This window comes from Solanum pennellii, chromosome 1 (assembly GCF_001406875.1).
Source record: "Solanum pennellii chromosome 1, SPENNV200".
NCBI lineage: Eukaryota > Viridiplantae > Streptophyta > Magnoliopsida > Solanales > Solanaceae > Solanum > Solanum pennellii.
In genome coordinates, this window is record NC_028637.1 from 82125254 (window position 1) to 82147422 (window position 22169).

The 22169-nt window shown below is 33.8% G+C and overlaps 1 protein-coding gene and 2 long non-coding RNA genes across 3 annotated transcripts; 2 read left to right on the top strand and 1 right to left on the bottom strand.

The window, feature by feature from the left end:
- Window positions 1–4209: 4209 nt before the first annotated feature.
- On the top strand, window positions 4210–8886 carry LOC114075553. Its single transcript, XM_027913909.1, has 4 exons — window positions 4210–7050; window positions 7130–8077; window positions 8167–8322; window positions 8403–8886. The coding sequence occupies exons 1-4, from the start codon at window positions 5242–5244 to the stop codon at window positions 8637–8639; spliced, it is 3150 nt and encodes a 1049-aa protein (XP_027769710.1). The 5' UTR covers window positions 4210–5241; the 3' UTR covers window positions 8640–8886.
- A 35-nt stretch (window positions 8887–8921) lies between these two features.
- On the bottom strand, window positions 8922–9578 carry LOC114075646. The gene is made up of 2 exons (XR_003576051.1): window positions 9409–9578; window positions 8922–9320 (listed from the first exon to the last, which is right to left on the bottom strand). It is a non-coding gene; the product is annotated as an uncharacterized LOC114075646 (long non-coding RNA).
- A 7620-nt stretch (window positions 9579–17198) lies between these two features.
- Window positions 17199–18763, top strand: LOC114073912. Its single transcript, XR_003576022.1, has 3 exons — window positions 17199–17309; window positions 17811–17965; window positions 18369–18763. It is a non-coding gene; the product is annotated as an uncharacterized LOC114073912 (long non-coding RNA).
- Window positions 18764–22169: the final 3406 nt, after the last annotated feature.

Consider the following 22169-nt stretch of genomic DNA (forward strand, 5'->3'; position numbering starts at 1 on the left):
CCCTTTTCCCAATAATAATTATATATTTTTTAAAAATGAATAGTAGTGTACTATAACTCATATTCAATTTTTTTATTATTGAACTAGAGTCTGATCAATAAAATATTGTATTTTTGCTAGAATAACTTAGCCCTTGGGGATAGTTTGATTATTTAGTACTCCCTTCGTCTCATTTAATATGAGGTGGTTTGACTCGACACAGAGTTTAAGAAATGAAGGAAAAATTATTAAAACTTGTGGCCTAAAATGAATAATAGAAATTTGTATGACTATAAATCATTTTATTAAGGGTAAAATGAACATTTTAAAGTTAAAATGTTACTTATCATAAAAATGTGTCATTCTTTTAGAATCATATATTTATATAAAAGAGAACCCTAAGCCCGCCTACGTGATGCCACCACAAGCTATAATTTTGTTTTAAATTTATTTATTTCCAAAAATAGTCTTTTTTAAAAAAGACGTGAGTTTTATGAAAAATTGTGACTTTTAGGAAGACTTACCCAAAAATAGTCATCCTCTAGTTGTGACTTTTATGAATAATTGCGACTTTAATGAAGAGTTGTAACTTTTACGAAAAATTACTTTTATGAAAAGTTGCGACTTTAATGAAGAGTTGCGACTTTTATGAAAAGTTGTGACTTTTATAAAAGATTGTGACATTTATGAAAAGTTATGACATTTCCAAATAGTCGTAACCTTTCCGCTCTTAATCCAAATTAGATTAGTATAGGAATGTGGATGATTGGTCTGTGTAGATATATGCCTGCCAAAGGCACAATAAATATTTGTTCACACTACCGTTTGTTTTCAATAAATAGAGATGTTTCCTCTCATTTTAAAACAACAAATATTTTGAACCTCTTTTACTTTTACTTCTTCTTCATCACAATTATATATTTGTGTACTTAGCTCATATTGAGTGGCTCAGTGACACCATTGCTTATGTTAGAGATCATGGTACGTATTTTACCGTCATAAATTTATTCTTATGTTACTAAGGTTAAATGATAAGATGTAAAAAAATCATTACATTATTAATCTTTTATGTAAGATAATATAGTGTTTTAGTTTTAGTGACCGATAGATTTTAAGTATAATTAAATTTCCTTGCCAAGAGTGGATAATTATATGTTTATTCTTTAGGTAAATTTCCACCATTTTTATTCTCTATGTAAATTTACATGGACTCTTTCCTTTACTTATAGGTCAAAGTCTCACATGTTACCAAAAAAGAAAAATGAATGTACAATCATGTTTTCTTTTACTCAACAAAATAACTATTGCCTTATCTATTTTTATTTACAATTGTTAGTCTGGGTAGAAGATCTTCACCCTTCATCAATTGAGTAGTTTTTAATTTTAGTAAGTAGCAATTACTTTTTCGTGAGCGGAATATGGGGTTGAAGTGATTCTGTCTCCAAATAATTGTTGTTGCAATGAAAATGTATGCAATTATTTTTATTATTAATTTTCACATTTATGACTCATCTACAAAGTAGTTTATATTTTCCTATCCTCTATTTTTAATTTAAAATGTACCCTAGGAACTCACAACTACTCCACAACATTACAATGATATTTTGAAATCGAAGAGCAAACTAGAGCTCATTACATGATTTGCTATATGTCTGATTATGTTTATGCAATTTTCATTTTTAAATTTTTTTGCATTGCTACAAATCATCTAACTTTTAGGTGTTTCTGCTATGCTTATTGCTGCGTAAGTGTAGGAGATGAGAAGTTGTTTTATTCCCTCCTTTGCTATGTGCTTTTTTGTAATTTTTCTTGCGGATAATGTTGATAATAATCAGCTTCAGCAAGAGGGAATCTCAACTTTTAGAACAAGTATTCGAGAATGTATGTCATATAATTGTCCTACGAGACAATGTATATCACATACATTTTGCATTTCCTTCGGCCATACAAGATACCTTTACTGTAAATGGTGTACAAAGTAAAAAAGATAACCATCATGAGTAAACTTAATAAGGATCATTACAAAGTCTGTAAACATGCATATGTAGTGAAGAAGGATATTTGGAGTTTCTTAGTTTACTTACTCTTTTATAAGTTTTGCTCTGTCTGAATTTTGACCGTTGATGCCTCATTGAATTATGAAGGCAGATTGCTTTGGTTGACAAGTGATTTTCCAGGACGTAGTTTGGGACTTGGAAAAGCATGGGATAGTTGTGGTCAGCTGTAATTTCAGACAATCAAGCTAGATAACAAACAAAAAGAAATGAAGGGCAGTGAAATAGTGGTTGGCATATAAGATGACATACGCAAGAAATTTAGCAGTGCACTTGAACGTTTAAAATTTGAAGGAATAGTCACATTTCATGAATCTTGGAAATTTTACTATCCTCGAGTGACGTATTGACTATTTACTTCGCATTATTTTTAACAATTGTAAGACAGGTAAAATGATATGTTTATTTCTCTTTGTTCAATGTTGAAACGATGAAGGGTAGTTAGAATTTCTCTGTTTGTTTACTCTTTTGTAGTCTTTGTTATAAATGAAGTTACAATGTTGGAATCTCATTAATTTGTTAGGGCAGACTGTCCCGATAATAGGTGAATTCACATGTGGTAGGTTTTTTTATTATAAAACTTATTAATAATTGTTTAGTTTTGTTTGCATGTTTTTTTTCGTATTTATGTTGCAAGTTCAAATAAAGTCATAGTTATTCGATATCTCTCTCTTCTCAAAACAATATAACCAAATAGACTAAGAATGTAACATATAGGCAAACTTTTGTAAATTCTGGTAGAGTTGTCATAATCATTTTCACCTATGCAACCACACACAAACATTTGTGTAGTAAATTAAGGACATTATTTCCAAATTAACTCATATATAATATAGAGGAAGATAACGAAAACATTTAAGGCAAATAAAGTATTTTAGAAAGTGAAAATAGAAAATATTTGTAATGTTAAAGTTTTAATTGAAATATTTCTAGCAAATGGTAGTTTCGGTTATATATGAAAAGAATTAAGATATCTAGTGCTTTACCACATTTTAAAAGATTCATTTGATGCTTAATAAAAAAAATATACACTACAAGTTAAGTACTATTTTACAAGTGAGAGTGTTTAATTAACATGGAGGAGATGAATTAATGCATTTTGATACAGAGACTCCAAATCAGAGTATTTATTACTTTAACATTTGAAATCAAGCTTATATATATATATATATNTTCTTCCTCGTCGCTTCGCTCTCTCCCGACCTTTCCTCTAAGTTTGATATTTTTTATCTCTCTCTCTCTCCGATACGATCTCTCGCTTCGCATGAATCTCAAATCTCTCGAGTTCATGGGATGTAATGACGTTATTTTATTTCATCAGTCTTTTCTGTTCTTTATTTTTAACATGCAACTAATTTGATTGACCTTTGGTTAAACCAAATTTTGGAACTTTCTCGTATCTTTAAATCAATGAAATCATTAATTTTACAATATACTGGTTGGGTAAGAATGTGGTTCTTTGAAATATATATCAGTACTCTAGATCTAATGAATGAGTTTTGTTTGTTTTTGTTACTTTTGATATGATGTCAAATAGAATATTAAATAGAATTTGTAACGATGAAAATGATACCATGTTGGGTGTGAAAAACTATTGCAAACATGGAGACTTACTTTCAATGCAAACTTCATGGTAGAAAGACAATCCAGGTCGAAGATTTTGATCTTGTACACGCTATCGTGTATGTACATTTCTACACCTTAGTCTCTGGAGACTTGAGATCTATTTATCTTATTTTTTAAAAATTAAATTTCTTTCTTTGTGATGTGTATTTTAGGATAATGCATGCAATTTCTCTCGATAGAGGGATCGTGAAGATGTTGATATACGATCCAAGTTCATTATTCTCAGATTGGGGAAAAGAATTAAGGAGTTGGAAACTGATGATGAAAGTCATATTAAAAGAAGTAACGATTGAGTAATGAAGTGGAAGAAGAAGATCAAATGTTGTAACATGTGGAAGCTAATCTTGGTTTTTTTTTTTTTGGTATTATTAAGCATTAATAAGAAGAATATTGCGGAGGATGGAAAATTCTAATGTAGTTGTGTATAACAAAAAAAATTATCATAGTTGTGGAAATAAATAAACGTAGTTTTGCATTCCTTGTCCAATCTTAGGCAAAAGTATTCATTACCCCCCTGAACTTGAAGCTTTTTATACAATGTACACCTAAACTTTATTTTGTTTTAATTACCCCCCTGAACTTGCTTATTCATCCTACACGTACACCTTTTCCGTCCACTCAATATGATCGTGTCTACACGCGCATGACACGTAGATAAATAATTTACCACCTAGATAAATAATTTGCCACCTAGATAATTATTATGTTACCTAGATAATACCGACCTTCAAATGTAAACTTCTGAAAGAAGCTTCTCGATTTTCTCTGAACCTCTCTTTGATCTTCCCTAAACCTATCTTTGATCTTCCCTAAACCTCTCTTTGATCTTCCCTAAACCTCTGACGAAAGTGTAATCGACAAAGTAACGAGTAGATTTGTGCCATTAGAGAGTTCGTGAAGTGTTTGGTCGATTTTCTCTAAACCTCTCTTTGATTTTCCCTAAATCTCTCTTTGATTTTCTCTAAACCTCTCACGAAAGTGTAATCGACAAAGTAACGAGTAGATTTGGCAAGTGTATTCGACAAAGTAACGGTAGATTTGTGCCAGTTGCAGTTCGTGAAGTGTTTGGTCGTTTTTCTTTGGATCTTGTCTGAAATTGTGTCTACAAGTAAGTGATTATCCACTCGATTTCGCGTAGTCTTGATGTATTGTTGTCTGTTTTCTTTACTTTTTCATACATATTTTGCCTATTTTGCCTATTTCGTTTAACGTTTCGCCATAGTTTCCGATTGAGTTTCCGATTAGGGGTCTAATACTTTTCAACTAGAATTTTCACTTAATGAATGTATTATTATGAAGCTTTTTACCTTATTCATGCATGAAATTTAGGCTTTTTGGTAAAATTAAGGTTCTAAGTATTAGGGTTTCTGGTATTGTTAAATGGTGGGGTATTTTATAATTGGCAGCCTTTATAATTTGTTTAAGTATATTGTGTGGGATGCCTATTGTATGTTGTTGAGTAATACATCTACTATCCTAAGTACCAATTGTTGCTTATGTTTTGGTGTTATTATATATGTTTCGATTTTGTTGCTTGCATTGTACAATATACTGATTATTATTGTGGTTATAGGTTGACAGTATGACTAGTAAGTACCTCAATTTAAGGTTCAAATTTGGGGGTATGTTGGTGAGTGAGGTAGGTCCAGTATATGTTGGGGGTAGGACTGCATATGTAGACAATGTGGATGAAGATCATTTATCAATTCCTGAACTTGCAGATTATGCTAAGTCTTTTGGGATTAGTAAGTTAGGAAAAACATATGCAGCTCCATCTCTAGGGGGTGATTTGGTGGAATTGAAAAATGACATGGACATTTGTAGCATGGCATTATTTATGCATGATGGGGACACAATAGATATTTATGTGTGTGATAACACTATTCTGGATGATGTGGGTCCCAGTGAAGGTCAAATTAGTCAATCTTTAAGTCAAGTGGTTGAGTCTTTTAATTCACATGGGGAATCTCTAACTGCACAACCAAAAAAATCAGATCTAGGTTTAGGTTCCTCTTCTTCCTTTCCAGCTACTGAAAGACTTGAAAATGATGGGATTGCAAGGGTCGAACAAGAATGCCAACAAGAAAGTGATGATGATTATTCTTCAATAGATTGGACTGATACTGAAGAAGAAGTTGAACCAACTATCCAACAAGGAACTGAACCTTCTATTCAACAAGAAGTTGAGCCAATTACCCAAGAAAATGCAGAGGAAGACATAGACAGTGATTCTGTCTGTTCTGACCAGTCTATTGACTATGGTAGTGATGTGCATGAGGAGTTGAGAATTGTTAAGGAAGATGTGAGAAAACTTAGAGAAAGTAGGAGGAGAAAGAAGAAGGAAAAACCAAAAGGTTTTTTAGGTGAAGTTGGATTTGATGAAGGGTATGAGGATATTGAAAAAGGGAAAAAGAATTTCAAGGGTAAGCTAACAGAGGATGAGCCATACTATGACAGTTCTGACTGTGATAGTTTTCAAAGTGATGAAGAAGAACCTGTTTCTGATGATGAACTTGAAGGAGGGAGTTTAAGGGGGAGAAAGAAGAGTAATAGGGTGGTATATGATTCTTCTTGTGATATTGTAATATGGCAGTGTGGTTTGATATTTGAAAGTGTAAAGCAATTTAGAGAGGCAGTTACAAAATATGCTATAAAAAAAGGAGTTGAGTTAGATAAGTATGTGAATGAGAGTACTAGAGTGAGAGTGAAGTGTAAAAGTGGTTGTCCATGGCTGTTGTATGCAAGCAAGGAAGGAAGGAGTGAGAACTTTACTATCAAGACATACAATCCAAGGCACAAATGTACCAGGACAACCAATAATATTTTGTGTAATTCAAAGTTCTTATGCAAGTATCTGAAAGATAGGATTATTTCTCAACCTAGTATAAAAGGGTGGGAGATACAAGAATTGGTGAGGAAAGAGTTGAATGTTCATGTAGGCAAGGCAGTTTGTTTAAAAACAAGAAAAATTATTTTAAAGGAAATTATGGGAGATCATGTGGCAGAATTTAACAGAATCCTAGACTACAAGGATATGTTACTCCAAACAAATCCTGGTAGCACTTGTGTTGTGAAGCTTAAAGATTCAGAATCAGGAAGTGGGATGAAACAATTTCACTCTTTTTATATTTGTTTTGATGCTATGAAAAAGGGTTTTCAACAAGGATGCAGAAGATGTATAGGGCTAGATGGGTGTTTTCTAAAGGGAATTTGCAGGGGTCAACTTTTGGTAGCTGTTGCTAAAGATGCAAACAACCAAATGTATCCAATAGCATGGGCAGTCATTGATACTGAAAGCAAGTTGACATGGAAATGGTTCATGACCATTCTGAAAGATGATCTTAATCTAGGAAATGGTTCCCAGCTAACTATCATTAGTGATATGCAAAAGGTAATTGAATATCTTTCTTTTGTTTATGTTTCATGTAATTGCTAAAATTTAACTTGCTTTTTTTGCTTTGCAACTACAGGGACTAATAGCTGCTGTAGATGAACTATTTCCAGAATGTGAGCACAGAATGTGTGCTAGACACATATTAGCAAATTGGTCACAAAACTTCAGAGGCTTAGAGAGAAGAAAGAAATTTTGGGCTTGTGCTAGATCAACATTTGAGGCACAATTTAAGTACAATATAAATGCCCTGACCAAGCTGGGAATAGGTATTGTTGAATCCCTTATCAAATACAACAAGGAGACATGGTGTAAAGCTTTTATTCAAACATTTTCAAAGTGTGATAGCATAGATAACAACATGGCAGAGAGTTTCAATTCTTGGATCTTGGGACCTAGGAACAAGACCATTGTAACTATGTTGGAAGAAATTAGAGTTAAGGTGATGAGTAGAGTGAGTAAGTCAAGAGCATTTGCTGAAACATGGACAGATGGAATATCTCCAATGGCAATGATGGTATTCAATACAAATGTAACAAGATCAATGCAGTGCAACATTGAATGGAATGGTGATGTTGGATTTGAAGTGTTAGAAGGGGTATACAAGCATACTGTGAACTTGGGTCAACAAAAATGTAGTTGCAGATCATGGGAATTAAAAGGTATCCCATGTGCACATGGTATAGCAGCAATGAACCACTTGAACATGGATGCATCACAAGCAATATCTAGTTGGTATAGAAAAGACACATATATGAAGACATATTCTCATTTCATTCAACCAGTCCCAAACATGGAAATGTGGCCTGAAAGTAGAAACCCAATGGTTGAACCACCTGAGGCAAGACAAATGCCTGGTAGGCCACCAAGGAACAGAAGAAGAGAAATTGGTGAAGTGAGAAAAGCTGGAAAGTTGCCAAGAATGGGGACAGTAATGACATGTTCACTTAGCAAAGGACCAAATCATAACAAGAGAAATTGTCCAAAAAATCCTAAACCTAAGTCTACACCAACACCCACTCAAGAGGTACATTCATATTAATTTGCTTTTATAAATTATGTTAGATTACTTATTAAATTTAATGTCTTGTTGTGTTCTTTTTCCAATCATATTAGTCCACCACTGGAAAAAAGAGGGGTAGAGGTCATTATGAAAGAACAAGCACCAGTAAGACTGGTACAAGAAGAGGTGCAGGAAGTGGTTACAAGAAGAGGCCTAAAGTTGTTGGACAAGGTGTATTTGTTGCTGATACTGGATATACGTGTATTAATGTAAGTGTCTTATAAACTGTCAAAATTATATTTGTCTTCTAAATGTGAATCCCAAAATAACTATGTAGTTGATATTGCAGCAAGGATTGTCTAGCAGAAGGAGGGTTAATACTGGTGTGGTGAGTTCTGCACATGTGACAGGTGATATTGGTTTTAAACCTACCAAGGGACTGAAGTGGAAAGGCAAACAGGCCATGACTCAAAGACAACTTCAAGTCGAAAGTGTTGTGCGTCGTATTCAAACCAGATCAAAAGCTGATGGCATTCAAACAAGGTCACAAGCCAAAGGAAAATCACTCTCAAAGAAAACTTCTTAGTTGTGTGGTTGTGGTGTCCAACCAAACTTGAAATAGTGTTTTATGTGGTTTTATGTGTTGATGAATCTATGGTTGTTCAAACAAACTTAAAGTAGTTACTGTTTTATGTTTTGCTAGTTAACTTAAGTTATTGTGGTTGTTGGTTGGTGCTTGTGTGGTTATTCAACTAACCTTAAAGTAGTGATTGTTTTATGTTTTGCTAGTTAACTTAAGTTATTGTGGTTGTTTGTTGAAACAATGAAACACTATGATGCTTCTTTTTTATGATCAAGAAAGCACTAGTTATGTTATGTTTGTTGCCTTCATGTTATTATTTCATGGTATCATAGTACCCATTACATGTAATTGTATTGATCAGCAAAAACAGCAAAAACATACATTAATAGAATACCAAACCAAACTAATCCACAAAATGAGTTCCTAGTTCTGTTGAACAAGGAACACCAAACCAAACTAATAACAATTCCATTAAAAAAAAATTCAACAACACACTAAATAAAAGAACAATATCACATTGCATATCAAACTAATACCCAAAATCAGTTTCAATATCCATTTGCACTTGAGCTGTTCTTCTTGTTTGTTGGTTTTCTTCAACAAACCCAAAATTACAATATTCGCTTGGGTCGGAAATTCAGGATCATACCAATCGAAAAACTTACAAGAATTTCGAAATGAGGACTGCATTCATAAAATCAAAGTTAAAAAAATGAAATTGCATAATACGAACTTGTCAAATAAAAAGCAAAAAAGGAGTAACAATACATACCCCATAGTGTCTACAACCGAAAAATCTACGTCCGGGATTGTCATTTGTCCATGAAATTTTCAGAATTGGAGGAGCCCCACATAAACAAACAAGTCTCCTGCTATTGTTCATGAATTTAGCAATAACAATTAAAACAAAAAAAGTGAGAAAAATCTGAAATTTGAAAAAGGGAGAAGGGATGAAGAAGAATAAATAGATAGAGAATAGAGAGAGAAAAAATCTTAAAATAACCCAAATATTAAAGAAAAAATAGATTTTTACTAATATTATCGTTGTAACTTTATGATGTGGCAAAAAATTGCTGTCTCACGCGCCGTCTAGAGTTTGATTTCAGTTTCTATGCCAGGTGGACGGAAAAGGTGTACGTGTAGGATGAATAAGCAAGTTCAGGGGGGTAATTAAAACAAAATAAAGTTTAGGTGTACATTGTATAAAAAGCTTCAAGTTCAGGGGGGTAATGAATACTTTTGCCCTTTTTCTTATCATAGATGTTTAAGTAAATAAATGTAGTTTTGTATATGTTGCTACAAAATGACCCTTATATAGCAATGTTTGACCATATGAGGCATAAGTTGCTACACATGAGACATATGTTGCTACAGAAGCCTCAAATATTGCGACATATCATCCCTATGTAGAAATATTTGACAATTTGAGGCATATGTTGCTACATATGATCCATATGTTGCTACAGATGACCCTTATGTAGTAATGTTTGACCGTATGAGCCATGATGTTGCTACATATTAGACATATGTTGCTACAAATGCCTTAAATATTGCGACATATCACCTTTATGTAGAAATGTTTGACAATTTGAGGCATATGTTGCAACATATGTCCCTATGACGCTACAAATGACCCTTATGTAGCAATGTTTGACCATTTGAGACATATGTTGCTACATAAGAGACATATGTTACTACAAATACCTCAAATGTTGAAACATATCACCCTTATGTATAAATGTTTGACAATTTGAGGCATATGTTTCTACATATGTCTCGTATGTTGTTGCAGATGACCCTTATGTAGCGTTATTTGACCATTTGAGACATATTGTTGCTATATATGAGACATATGTTGCTACAGATGTCTCAAATGTTGAAATATATCACCCTTATGTAGAAATATTTGACAACTTGAGACATGTTGCTACATGTTACTACATATGTCACATATCTTGCTCTCAATATAACATCACATACTATGTACTTGCTCTAAATATACGATAAAATAACAGAAGTGATAAAATAAAGAATTGTCTTTAATTACAAAGGATGCTATAATCTCCAAATTACTATCCCCCCACATCCAAAACCCATTGTATTCGAGCAACTGTATTGTCACACAATAGGGTAGTAGGAGGTTGAATTTCTACCCTGGAAATTAAAAGCTCAATGAGTGCAAGCGAATATGAACCACACGCGGAGTTGGTTTCATTTTTTACCATGGGATCCACTCGACCTTTAAATTCCCATGGTTCATTGAGAAACTTATCTGGCAAACGCCTACCGGCTTGCTTCAACAATTTGGACAGCAACTTGAAGACAAGTTATATGTGTGTCAAAAACTTAGCTGGCAGTCATAAACATTCATGAGACCTTTGTGCAAGGGGATCTCAAGAGTCACAAAATGAGTTTTGTTCAGGTTCATGACTGTCTAAATCCTTTTTGCACCAATTCAATCTATGTCTCCAGGATATTGTCTAATGCCCCTGACATATTCAATCATATCTTCATCCAATTCAAACACATTAATTAACTGTGTCATGCTTCTGCCACCAACTATTCTTGCCTCCTCGCTCAGTTGCTTATATATTTTTTTGAAGTTGGTATAGAAGCCGAGATCATGAATTCTATCTTTAGAATCATAGTACTTCGGGTATGTCACATGTATCTCCAGCATGATGGTTAGGATTTCATCAATATACTGAAATAGAAAATAATGGTGAAGACTAAAGAAGAGTAATCATTCAAAAGATAAACAAACGAGCATCATAAATTGCTTATCATGTTCCTGAAATATTCTCCACTAAAAGTGTGCATGCCTTATTATCCTTCCGTCTTTTCAAGTCCAACACCATGGTTTTATCGGCTACAGACACACTCTTATAAACATTAAACTTTGTGTACTCTAGCACTTCCTCACATTCGGCCATTGGCAATACTCCAAAGATCTTCTTCTTCAAATTTTGTATTGCTTTGGCAAATAACTTTTTCCTCCTATTGGCCCGTGGAGTTTATGGATGCCGAACATTTTTTGATAGAATGCCCTTGACCGCCCTCTTTTTTTTATAAATTCATTGACAACTTGACAACGATAGAATCTTCATCTTTTTCTTGCACTTCTCACAGAGAAAGCCACAACATCTTATACAAGAGGTAGCCCCTTGGTCTTGTCCAGCACCAGCACCATCACTACCACCACCAACCCTATCAAAAACAAATAATTTATTAACAACTCTGTCTCCGTCCAATTCCATTTTAACTCTGTCCCCAACAGGATCAAATAAGATTTCAAACAACCCTAGAGTAATTAGATATGACATTTGCAATTCTATTGAGACAAGCCATGGATGCATGACCTAAATTATAAAAATAAGTCATCTGTAAGAATATTTAGGTCATATGTTGCCCCAGATATGTCATATGTTGCTATAAATGAGTGATATATTGCCACAAATGTGCCATATGTTGCTACAGATAGGTGATATGTTGCCACAGAGGTGTCATATGTTGCTACATATGTGTGATAGGTTGACACATATGGGCATCGTAGCAACATTTGTGTCATATGTCGCAATAGATGAATCATCTATAGTAACATAAGAGTCATCTATAGCAATATTTTTGGTGTAATGTAATAATAACTTACTGCATCATGAGGAGAGTTATAAATATTTGAAATATCCCCATCTTTGATAGTTTTTGTTTTTGATCTTAACCATCTCAATATCCTTGGAGAGGAGATTTATTTTTCTGCAATTACTTGATGGGTCAAATGTGGAATGACTTCAAATTCCCAAGCCTATAAAAAAAGAAAACATGTCACAAATCAAATGTTGAATTATTCAATGTAATATAAAAAGATTGAGAACATTTAGCTTTACCATGAAAGCCCATGGAGATCCAAATAATTTACTGGTCTTTGCTCCTAAAGGTTTCAACAAGTATTTGAGAGTTAATTCAAGACTCTCATGACCCCAAGGATAGTTGTTGAAAGCCTCAATATCCTGACAAAAATTCACCAGTTTAAGCTGTATGTTGTTATTGAGATCTTTAGCCAAAAGTATATTATGTGTAAACCAAGGTAAACACAATGACTCCCCTTTTGGTGTATCCTTGTGTTCCAACAAATATATTAAGTCGGGATTTTTGAAAATTGTTCCAACAAGGGACATCAAGTCCTTCTCCTTAGTTGACTGTGACTGTTCTCTTGCTTCTTCTTTTACTCCTTTCATTCTTAATTGTGGTTTTTTTTACAATGTATTCTTGTACGGGCTTAGAAGGAGGATGACATTTTAACCTTGAAACTATGACAAAATCTCTTTTCGAAAGAAGTCTGGCATGCCAGAATAATTAATCAAAATCTCATCCTTCTTTTCGGGTTTTTGAAAATGAACTTTCTTTTCAGAAGTTCATAGACAATGATCATTTGAAAACGTGCATTATTATTCTCAGGTAAATCAAGAAAATCACCGAAACAACTATCCCTAAAAGAGTCTTCCAAACCATTTCTCTTGAGGATGGCCCTGAAGGTGTTGAAAGGTTTTTCCATGCCTGACCTCATAATGTTATCACCAGTAACATTAGGCTGCAGATGCACATGGAAAATGTCTGCATTGATAATTTTTATCCCATCATCATCCTCAACTTCATTTTCTTCTTCTTCTACTCTATTTTTTCCTTCTTTTTCTCAACTACTTATATGTTCTTTTCCTTGTTCTTCCTCCATTTTTGTTTATTTTCCCTCTTCTTCCTCAACTACTTTTGTATTTTCTCCTTATCTTCCTCCTCAACTTCTTCTGCTCTTTCTTCATCATCAACAACTTCATTTTTTTCTCTTTCTTCATATTCTTTTTGTGAAAATTCTTCTTCTACTTGAGAAGAAGAAACAACTTCAGATGTAAGTTCTTCTAAAAGAGTGGTATTTTCATTCTTCTTCCCAGGAATCTTAGTCCTAGTCTTTTTCTGGATCTTTGTTGTGTCAGTTTTATAAATTTTTCTTTTGACAGGCGCCATTATATTTGTATCCGCAACCAAAAAAATAAAATATTTGAATGCCACACATGATCTACAAATGAATCTTTTTGAAACACACAACACAATACACAATAATGCAAACAACACGTACAATTCAATGTCACACATGAACCAACAAATAAACCACAAAACCCTCCCCGATTCCTATCCAATAAATTACAAATGATGATTTTTGAAATTCGAAAATATTTCAAAAAGTATAACTATCCAACAAAAAAAGTGATATAATCACTAAAAACAAGGCAAACAAGTATAAGTAAGCATTTCAAACCCTAATTAAATGTTATCTGCGAAGATATCAACCATAAACTAGAAATGATGAGGACAACGACACCTTATTGTAGAAGAGGATCTCAACAGATTACCACTAATGTTGTAGAAAATCTTGCAACAACAACCTTGATTTGTGAAGGAAATGGAGCGAGAAGAGGAGAAAAAAAAGGAAACAAGAGAAAAGAAAACTGATATTCGTAAAAATAAATAAAATTTGAAATATGAAACGACTTTTATAGAAGAGAGGATAGAGGAGGGATGGAAAATGAAGTGACGATTGCATTAAAGTTGTTTAAACTTTTTTTGAATTTTTACAATTCAAAGTGTGACATATGTTGCCACATATATATGTTCTGTTAGGGCGCATACCACCTTTCTGTGACATATGTTATATAGTATAATATTGTCACATATCTCCTTTGTCTGACATATCTTACCGCATATCTCCATTCTATAAAATATGTTGCCGCATGTATCCTTTTTGTTGGTACACATGCAGATAATTATGTGATGTTTTTAACAACAGAAGTTATATATGTAACCACATACACTACATGTCTTCCTTCCTTCATAATTGACATTTGTTCCAACAAAATCAAAATAATCATAAAAATCATTTATATTAATATTATTCGCAAAAATTAACACTTCACCAATTATTTATACAACTTATCAACAAAAAGGTAATTCACAATGATATACATAACCACCTATCTAATCAATGGTGGTAACCACAACATTTTCATCGATCTTTGCTTTTTTAAGTCTAGGCCTCTGTGGGTCTTCATTATTACTAACATAGCCATTCTGAGTCTTTAAAACTCCATAATTCCATAGGAGTGAAGAATATCTCATACGAATTGTTTCAACATTAAGTCCACAAGATGGTACTTCTAGTCCATCACTATAAAACTCAGCGTATGCAACAACAAAACACAATCTTCACATGGTATATCATCAAAGAAAATATAATAAAATCACATTTTGATCATCGTATGACAAAAAAATAATGTGATACTTATAGACTACTGCTTTCTTGTTGGGCAATACAAGTAACATGTCTGACTTCAAATGAGTGAGATTTGTTCTTTCCATGGTAACATTAAAGAACTGACCAGTTGGTTCGCTCTTATTGCTCAAAAAATTCGCTTAACTCAAGGTACTTTGACAACATTGTAGATAACTTTTGAATCTTGGAGGACAATTTTCTGTTAGAACTAGATGAGGACATCGCAGCATACACTTTTATGCACTGTTCCTTCAATGCAACGCCTGTCAAAACCCAATGGAAGTCCCCATTACTATTTACAGGGACATAAATATCATTTGTCAAGTGCCAAGGCAGTCCACAAGCTATACCAAACCCTTTCATATTCAGGAACAACACAAGCATTGTCAATGTATGTTTTAAAAAAGCTAGTAGTGGTATATCAATATTTAGAATTACTCTTTTGCTTTGACTTCTTACGCAAATAGTAAAAGATGACATCGACATACTGCACAGATGTCTCAAACAAGTGTATCTTTGTATTAATTTATTTGTATATGTTCATATATTAATCAAAACATAAAAGTGCGCATGAATTTACCTCATCAGTCCAGCACTTATTGGGTTGAGACATTACGTAGAACCAGTCCTTATTCTTTGGAAATGCAACTAAAAAATAAAGTTTCGAGCTATTGGCTAAGTAGTGACCCTCCTTGTTTCTTCTGTAATTGTGGAATCATTATAAGAAATTATTTAGTGGACAAGAAGAAGAAATACTAATAATAGTTGAACGACCTTACTTTTATGCACGATGCTTGTAAAAACCCTCATTTATCCATTGCGAGAAGAATGACATTAGTTCAGTTGGACCCTCGCCGTCAATGTTAAAACCATCAAATGGATATTATCACTTCAAATCACAACTGACGTCTTCGACTTTCTTCTCTTTCTTTTTCGCTTTTGCTTTTTCTTTTTGCTTCTTATTCTCGTTCTCTTTCTCCTCATTCTCTTTCTGCTTCTCCTTCTTCTTATCCTTATCCTTCTCCTCCTTCTCTTTCTGCTTCTTCTTCTTCTTATTATCCTTCTCCTTCTGCTTCTCCTTCTCCTTCTCTTTCGACTCCTTCTCCTTCTCCTCCTTTTCCTCCTTAAAAGATTGAGCTGTTGTCATGGACGAAACTTCTTGTATCATTTCATCTATAAGGTAAATAAAAAAGATTGAGAGTTTACAATTCATTATAAAATAATAATATCATTATGTTGCCACATATGAATATTCGGTTGCCACAAATTAACATTATGTTGCCACATATGTATCTATTGTTGCCACACATGAAATTTCTGTTGCCACATATAAATCTTATGTTGCCATAGATGAATCATATGTTGACACAAATGTACCTATTGTATCCACAAATGAATTTCCTGTTGCCACATATGAATCTTATGTTGTCACAGATGACTATTATGTTGCCCTAACACATAAATGAGATGTTACAACATGTGATGACGGTTGGAATATGCACCAACATATCACTTAAATGTGGCAACATACTATACATCTTTTAATAAATAAAATCTATGTTGGACAACTGAACAATACTATATTTCTAAAATCATATCAACAAAATGGCCACAAAAAGAACAAGAAAAGCAACAAAAAAATGACTTTTCAACAAATGTTAACAATACCTATAGATTTTCCTCAAAATAAGGTATTTTTGTTTGGTTGATTGTTTGTCAAAAACAATAAATAATAGGGATCATTACATCATTATTCAATTTTTACATCTACAGAACATTTCATTGTTCATTAATCCAAGAAAAAAAATTAGAAAATTGTGAAATCTTTCACAAAAATAGCTTACCCATTTTAAGTCGATCACGATTTCAGTTCAGAAAGATGAGAGAGTCACGACTGGAGATGAGGAGAAAAATAATGGAAATAGTTGGAGAGGAAGATAATGGAGATAGTGTAGTCGGATTTTCAGATTTCTAAGGAAAAAGAAGAAGAAAAAAAGAGAGAAAGAACGTCGGGAGAAGAGAGAAGATGAAAAGAATTTTTTATTTTATTATAAATGATTTGAATCGAATCATAGACGTTCAAAAATGAAGTGTTTTTTTTTGTATTTTATAAAAGATTAGACAGTTTTAGAAATGTGAATTTGGTCCTAGATTTACTTAATTACATTTAAAGAGGATTTGACCAGCTCTTGGCCAATCCAAAAACAAAACTAAGACTTATTTGACGCCTTTCATTTTAATTTCTCAAGAAACCCTAGATGGTCGTCTTAGTGAGTTGTCGGACTAAATTCTACTTCACATTTATCACTTTTGCCGATGGAGGAAGAATTCAAAACATGTGTTCTCTCTAAAAGGTGGTAGTATCTTCAGACTTCAATTGATTCTTTCCTTTTCTCTCCTAGAAGCTTTTGGGAAATAAACAAAGGATTTGATCATTTGTTGACTATGTATTGTCTCATTCCAGTGCTTCCAAATTTACAAAATTTGAGATCCACTGCAGTGGCCTGCATAACTACAAGTCTCAAATAAGCCAATGGCTTGCTTTTGCTGTTAAAAACAATGTACAACTTGTTTTACTCTATTCTCCTCCTCCTTACATAATGTCACAATGTTTTTCTGAATGTAGAACCTTTGTGCGAATTTCATCAACCAATCTGGACAAATTACAGAAACTTGTGGGGACTTTTGTACCTTTCTGCTATCCTTTGTCAGCTTTGGAACTGTGTTATTTGCTTTATCACACCCGGAACTTGAATTTTTGTTAGACTTTGTAACAACACTTTTTTTTTGCTGTGAAGTGCTTTCTTTATTGCTTTCCCCATTGTTTACTAGTTTCATTGGGATTATTGCACCAGGTTCTATGCATATTGCAATTCAAAGGAGTGCCAATTCCAGAATTGGAATGCAAAAATCTAGTGCTGGAGTTGCATTTAGTGTGTATGGGGCAGCTGACCTTTCGCGAGCCTCGCCTCTTCTGGAGACACTCAACTTTGAAATAGAAAATCAGCATGTAACTTTCTGAATTCTTTATTTCTTACATCTATTCATTTAATGCAGTTTTCACAACCTCTCTTCCCCCTCCCCACAAATTTTTTTGAATGATAAGTCAAATATATCCCTTAATTATCAGTAAGAAGCTTTTCTTTTTTCATTGTAAAACTACACTTTAATATGGTTATTTTTGTTGCTTTCTTTGTGGCGAAGGCACTCTGAAATGAAAGGGATTGTTGCACTATCATCCTTTTATGACAGATACCTATGCCACAAACAGTTATGATACATAATCATTTTCCAAGAATCATACATGTCTCTTAGTTCTGAAATTTTTCTGCATCACTCATACTGTGAAAATCATATTTTTAGGCTTGCTTGTATTTAGTCCTGACTATTGTCTTTTTTTTTACTGTTTGAAGATTATACGTGCTATTCTGAGAGAAAATATTTGGTCGAAGTTGATAATTGAAGCTTTGTGTTTCTCAACCTAAAGAATGTTGACATTGTCATCTCCTCTGGGATGTACATGAAGGAGCATCTCAACTGGGAATATATAAGGAAGCTTTTCAAACTTTTTGTTAAAGAATGCAGTGGATTTTGGAGAAGTGCTTATCGTTTCAAAAAAACGAAGGTGTGAGATTTTTGGAATCAAGTGTGTGTCCCGATTTTTATCGAGATTGGCTAGTAATCTGAGATCCTTTGCTGAGTATCTGATTACTTATCAAGAGTGAGCTTTCTATGACTAGACTACAATTATTTTTGCTCAAGATACAAGAATTTTCCCTTATATTATGTTTTTGATCAACTTCACGCAATCGCTAATTTTAAAATTCTCTATGTTATTAGTTATTTTTATTTTGAAACTTGATGTTGGGGGTCATTTGGTGTGAATGATAAACACAAATAGTCTTGGGATAAAAATTTAGTGGCAGTCAATTTAGTGTTTGGTTGGGAAGTTTGGGATAACTTATCTCAAGATTAATAAATAGTACCGGGAAAGTTATCCCTCCTAAGGGGTGGTATAATAATCCCATCATAATTATGATGGGTTAAATTTATTAAATGGAAAAACTTTTCAAATCTTCTAATTGTGAACTTCCGTCTAAAGAGTACTATTGGATTGAGTATTGACAACATTTTTTTGGATTTGTTCGGATGCTTCAAAATGGAGATATTTTGAAGTAAAATAGACTACTGGTTTTACATGGTAAGGCAACTCTTCTTTCTGTTCTTTTATGTTTTTAAGGGGTTCTGTCCAAAACTTAGTTCTCCTGCCATCTCCCACTTCAATGTATGTATTAGCTTCAAGTTTCTGCCATAAGTTTAAATAGTTCTCCACACCCCCACCCTTAGGCATCAACACTAACATTACTGCACCAAGGATTGTAATCACCATACTTGGATTTGATGACATCCTTCCATAAAGCTTGCCCCTCTTCATTATACCTCCATAACCACTTCATCAAAATACTATTGTTTTTTTCCCTTATATCTCTAATACCCATACCTCCTTTGTCTTATATTTTCAAGGTTATCTCTCATTTGACTAGGTTATAACCTTTAATTTCTTTGCATCCATGCCAAAGGAAATCCCCCTTTAATTTTTCCAGCTTCTTCAGGGCTTTGGGGGGTAATGGAAATAGTGATATAACGTAAGTAGGAAGGGAGTCTAGCACTAAATTGATGAGAGTGTGTCTGCCTCCCATAGACAAATAGACAAATATTGAGCTTTCCATCTTGCTATTCTCCTTTCTATTTTCCCCACAATGCCATACCAAATTTGCATGCTCTTATATCCATTTCCCAAAGGCATACCTAAGTAAACTGTTGGCATATTCTCCACTTTGCACCTCCAAAATCTGCTAGATCAAAAATGTTTGTCACCTCCTTGATTCGAAATAAATTTCTTTTCCCCAAATTCACTTTCAAACCCAAGGAAGCTTAAAAAAACAGTAAGATGTTTTTATGAATCTTATTTTGTCCTCCCGAGGTTCATAAAAATGATAGTGTCATCTGCATATAGCAAATGACAAATTCCTTTAACTAGTCCAGTGATACCCTATATCTGAAAACCTTTGATCCATTTGTTTTGTATTGCTATTCTCATCAAGCTATTAAAACCTTCAATTGCTAAGATAAATAAAAAGGGGGATAAGGGGTCACCTTGTCTAAGTCCTCTTTCTGAAGGGAATAAGCCTACTGGTTCACCATTCACAAGAAAAAAAAGACGAACAGTGCTGATGAAAAATGAATCCAACCCAACCGCTTATCTTCAAAGCCCATTTGTCTGAGGGTGTTCAACAAGAACTTCCAATCACATGATCATATGCCTTTTTAATGTCCAATTTGCACATTACACCAGACTCAACACCTTTCAATCTTGAAGCCACACATTCACTAGCTATAAGTGTAGTATCCATTATCTGTCTCCATTTAATGAAGGCCATTTGATGCTTGTTGACCAACTTATTCACCACCTTTTTCAGTCTCTTAGCGGTATCTTTTCTAACAATTCGTATATGCCTGAGACTAGACTTATAGGTCTGAAGTCCTTCAATTCAGAAGCACCTATTTTCTTGGGGATGAGAGACACAAAAGTTTGCATTGAATTTTCTCTCAGTCCTTTGATTATTATAGAACTCGTGTATCATACATTTGATGTCTTCTTTCATTACTTCCTAGAATATAAGATAGAAGGACATGAGAAAACCATTGGGCCCAGGAGCTTTCTCCATCGCTCAAACTTCAATGCATTCTAGAATCTCCTCCTCCTCAATTTGTTTCTGTAACTCTTCCTTTTCATCCTCATTAATACGAGAAATCCCCTGTAACTGTAATTCTGGCCTTCAAATTTCTGTCTCCTTGTACAAACTTTTATAGTAACTCTTGATGGCCTCCTTGATATCTCTAGTATCAGTGACATTTGCTTCCCTCCACCTTTAAATATTCTATGGTGTTGTATATTTTGCGAGATGTAGCTATTCGATGAAAAAACTGTGTTCTTATCCCCCTGCTTCAACCATTGTATTATATATCTTTGTCTCCACCTTATCTCTTCAGTTTTGACAACTTCTTCAAAAGACATTGCCAAATTTGTTTTTTGCATTAATTCATTATCTTTAAGTGGTCTTTTCCCCTTAAGGATCTCCCATTTGGAAAATTTGTCAAGGATTTCTTCCTTTTGTTATTTCCAGTTTCCCCTATTATTGTTTCTCCATTCCTTTAAGTTCCTTTTAAGGAGTTAAAGCTTTTTCGCTAAGACAAAACCTATTATTCCAGTAACTACAAATGATACTCACTTTTTCCTTGAATCCTTCAACCCCCATCCACCGGTTTTCAAATTTGAAGTATGACTTCTTGAAGTTCATGTCTCCACAAGTCAGTAGAAATAGGTTATGATCAGATACCAACTTTGGAAGAGTTGATTATCTAATGTGGGTGAAGAGTTCCTCCCATTGAGAAGAATACATTATTCTGTCAATCCTTGATGCAGTTGTGTGGTTCTTTCCTCTTCTCCAGGTGAAAGACCTTCCAAATAAAGGAGGGTCTATAAGCTCCACCTCCTCAAAACAATAAGAGAATTCTTACATAGCCCCATTGATAGATGAACATTTTGTTCTTTCTGATGGATATCTGATGACATTAAAATCACCACACACTACCCACGACCCTTCACAGAGACTTCTCATGGCTCAGAATTCACACCACAGATCAGTTTTTCCCATTCTTTTGCACTTCACATTGACAGCCATCAGGTACCATGTTAAATTCTGGTTATGACCTATTAATTTGCAAGAAATGCATCGCTCACCACTCTCTACTAACTCCATTTCCCATAGCCTTTTGTCCCATAGTATTAGCATCCCACCACTACTCCCCACTGCTTCCAAATGCATCTCCCCCACACATCTATTGTTCCAAATAGTATGCAACAAATTACTTATTTTATTCGTCAGTTTAGTTTCCACTAAGACATAAATATCTTCCCCCCATTGACTAATTAGTTTCTAACTAATCCCCTTTTATTTAGTCGTTTAGACGCCTTACATTCCATCAAACTTATTTCACTCTCACTGTTCCACAATATTTAGGCTTCTCCCTCTGATTCTTGGCTCACCATCATTGAAATTCATGTTGAAAATTAAATTCCTTAATTCATTTGGGACACTGTTGTTGTTACTGCTTGATGTCCTATACTTTGATTTATGATTCTCCCTTGG

What these genes read in the sequence shown, in the direction of transcription:
- LOC114075553 (XM_027913909.1), top strand. Translation starts at nt 5,242, where the DNA reads ATGACTAGTAAGTACCTCAATTTAAGGTTCAAATTTGGGGGTATGTTG. An exon ending in TCATTAGTGATATGCAAAAG is followed by an intron (nt 7,051 to 7,129) that starts GTAATTGAATAT and finishes TTGCAACTACAG; the next exon opens with GGACTAATAGCTGCTGTAGA. An exon ending in CACCAACACCCACTCAAGAG is followed by an intron (nt 8,078 to 8,166) that starts GTACATTCATAT and finishes CAATCATATTAG; the next exon opens with TCCACCACTGGAAAAAAGAG.